The 3,479-nt window shown below is 50.2% G+C and overlaps 1 protein-coding gene across 1 annotated transcript; it reads left to right on the plus strand.

Annotated features, from left to right (window-relative positions):
• HRH1 (histamine receptor H1) lies at window positions 301–3,163 on the plus strand. The gene has a single exon (XM_018066971.1). The coding sequence runs from the start codon at window positions 333–335 to the stop codon at window positions 1,800–1,802; it is 1,470 nt and encodes a 489-aa protein (XP_017922460.1). The 5' UTR covers window positions 301–332; the 3' UTR covers window positions 1,803–3,163.

Genomic DNA, 3,479 nt, shown 5'->3' on the forward strand with positions numbered 1-3,479 from the left:
TCACCTCATTTTAGCCCATGCCCCTCCGCTAGAATGTAACCTCCTTGAAGACAGAGGTTTTTGCTCTGTTCACTGCTGTATTCCCAGCATCCAGGACAATGCCCAGCAATGCAATGAATAGTCAATAACTGGAAAGAAGGAGGGGATGGCTAAGGAGGCAGGGGGTATAGGTCTCAGGTAACCAGCAGTGTCTATCATCCTGATCACACAGAACCATGGTTTGACGCCTGTGACAGCGCTGAGTGATGCTACTGATCACGGGACCTCTGACCTGAATCCTTGTGTCTTTCCCCCCAGGGAGTGAACCATAGCTGGAGGCTACACCTGTGGCAATGACCTGTCCCAATTCCTCCTGCATCTTCGAAGACAAGATGTGTGAGGGGAATAAGACCGCCCCTGCCAGCGATGCCCAGCTGATGCCCCTGGTGGTGGTCCTGAGCGCCATCTCCTTGGTCACAGTGGGACTCAACCTGCTGGTCCTGTACGCTGTGCGCAGCGAGCGGAAACTGCACACGGTGGGGAACCTCTACATCGTCAGCCTCTCGGTGGCCGATCTGATCGTGGGGGTGGTCGTCATGCCCATGAACATCCTCTACCTCCTCAGGTGCAGATGGTCCCTGGGGCACCCTCTCTGCCTCTTCTGGCTTTCCATGGACTATGTGGCCAGTACGGCGTCCATTTTCAGCGTCTTCATCTTGTGCATCGACCGCTACCGTTCTGTGCAGCAGCCCCTCAAGTACCTGCGGTATCGTACCAAGACCCGAGCATCCGTCACCATCCTAGCCGCCTGGTTTCTGTCCTTCCTGTGGATTATCCCCATTCTGAGCTGGCGTCACTTCCAGCCAAAGACCCCAGAGCCCCCGGGGCACAAGTGTGAGACGGACTTCTACAAAGTCACGTGGTTCAAAATCATGACCGCCATCGTCAACTTCTACCTGCCCACCTTGCTCATGCTCTGGTTCTATGCAAAGATCTACAAGGCTGTGCGGCAACACTGCCAGCACCGGGAGCTCATCAACGGGTCCTTCCCCTCCTTCTCTGACGTGAAGATGAAGCCAGAGAACCTCCAGGTGGGCGCCAAGAAACCGGGGAAGGAGTCCCCCTGGGAGGTTCTGAAAAGGAAGCCAAAAGACACTGGAGGTGGACCTGTCTTGAAGCCACCATCCCAGGAGCCAAAGGAGGTGACATCTCTAGGCATCTTCAGCCAAGAGAAGGATGGAGAACTGGGCAACTTCTACTGCTTCCCGCTTGACACTGTGCAGACGCAGCCAGAGGCAGAAGGGAGTGGCAGGGGCTATGCAGCCATCAACCAGAGCCAGAACCAGTTTGAGATGGGTGAGCAGGGCCTGAACATGCCTGGGGCTAAGGAGGCCTTAGAGGATCAGATCCAAGGTGACAGCCAGTCCTTCTCCCGGACAGACTCGGACACCCCCGCAGAGCCGGCGGCACGGGGGAAAGGCAAGTCGCGAAGCGAGTCTAGCACAGGCCTGGAGTACATCAAGTTCACTTGGAAGAGGCTCCGCTCGCATTCGCGACAGTACGTGTCTGGGTTGCACATGAACCGAGAGCGGAAGGCCGCCAAGCAGCTGGGTTTTATCATGGCGGCCTTCATCGTCTGCTGGATTCCTTACTTCATCTTCTTCATGGTCGTTGCCTTCTGCGAGAGCTGCTCTAACGAGCGTGTGCACATGTTCACCATCTGGCTGGGCTACATCAACTCCACGCTGAACCCCCTCATCTACCCCTTGTGCAATGAGAACTTCAAGAAGACCTTCAAGAAAATTCTGCACATTCGTTCCTAGGGGAGGCTCCCAGGGGATGCAACCAAGTGACGCTTAACGACGTCCCTGAAGGAAGTGAAGGAGGAAGCCTGTTGCGTTGCCAGGCACCTGGGCTTTCTGGAGTCGCAAGAATGGTCTTAGGGGCTGGGGAGTTTGCAGAGTTCGTAGGTGCAGTGGGAAGAACAGCAGATGGCGGTGGTCAGCAGAGAGATTGTACTCTGAGAGCCGAATATTTGCAAGAGACTTAGATCTGTCTGAGCTCTCCTGTTCCTCGGGAATGTGGGGGCCTCAAGCTCACACTATAATTCCAGCTTTCAAACTCAAATTATCAGGCTTCTGAAGGGACGTGTGGGTAGAGTTCCAGTGGAACTCTGGAGCCTTCTTCAAATGGAGCTCCACAACTGTGGAGCAGAGACCTTAGACATGCAGATAGATGCTGTCCCTGCCCGGGGTCACCTTGAAAGGCAGGACAGCTACTCCACTGTGACTGCCACGTCTCAGAACACCTCTCTTCTGAGCCTCTTATGCAGCTTTCTCCAGATCCAGTGTCTGAACAACCCTGGCTCCTCCACCGTATTATTTCTCACTCACGCGCATCTTAAGAGTTGATGGGAAGTCTGCACATCCATCATTTTCAAACCCAAATTCCGTTCTCCTATTAAAGAAGAGCTTAAATGCCTCCCTCAAAGAGAAAAGGAGTATTTTTTAGACGGTTGTATATTAGAAACAAAGAGAAGTGGGGAGAATAAAGCCATATTGCTTGAGGGCTGTGCCAGGTGGATGTCATTTAAGCCCCTGGACACCCCACAACAGGAGGATGGTATTACTAGAAAAGCAAATGGAGGGACCACAAGGTGCAATAAGGTACCTGAGATCACACAGCTAGTTATAAGAAAGCTGGGGCAAACATCCTATGGTTTCAACTCACTGTAACACATTTTCTCCAAAAGGCAAAAATTTGTTCTATTCAGTACATACACACACACACACACACAATTCCTGAGAGTGGTGGCAGTTCGCAAGTGTATATTGAGAGGAGGAACAGCTGACATAGAATGTGGCCACAGAGGCGATACTTTGAGGAGGAACAGTATACTTTTTCATCTGTGAATTCTGCTGTGTTTATCCAAGAAACATCATCATGTACTTTTATGGTCACACTTTTTAAGTCAACACTTGCAAAGGCATGGGAACAGGCAGTTTTACTCGCTTTATGTTGCAATCTGGTTGTGATTTATATTTTAAAACTGGATGTTAAACTGTCATATATGTAGCTGGTGGGAGTGCCTGTATAAGCTGGTATTTTATGTCTTGTGTTCCTTTTTGCATGATCTGTTAAAACGAGAGATTTTTACCTACTAAAATATGATCTTTGAAGTTCAGCTGTTATAAGGTTGATTGATTTAATTCTGCCTTTCTGAGTCTCTTGGACTTAAGAAGATGTACTGAAATGTAACGTTAAATGTTATAAGATTTGATACAAGGTTTCCCTTTGGTTTCTGGTCATATTGTAAATGTCTTTAGAAAAGGATTTACTTTTTATAACAAGCTTCCCTCTCTACTTTGCACCTCCCTAAGCTCTTCTCCCTCAAAACTGGAGGGAGCCAAAGAGACTTTTATCCTGCTTTGGGTTATCCTGGTCTGTTTCCATGTCAAAAACCAGAAGAGTTGCTTCCTGGGTCCCCTCTGGACCAAGGA

This window comes from Capra hircus, chromosome 22 (assembly GCF_001704415.2).
Source record: "Capra hircus breed San Clemente chromosome 22, ASM170441v1, whole genome shotgun sequence".
In the NCBI taxonomy this organism is placed as follows: Eukaryota; Metazoa; Chordata; class Mammalia; order Artiodactyla; family Bovidae; genus Capra; species Capra hircus.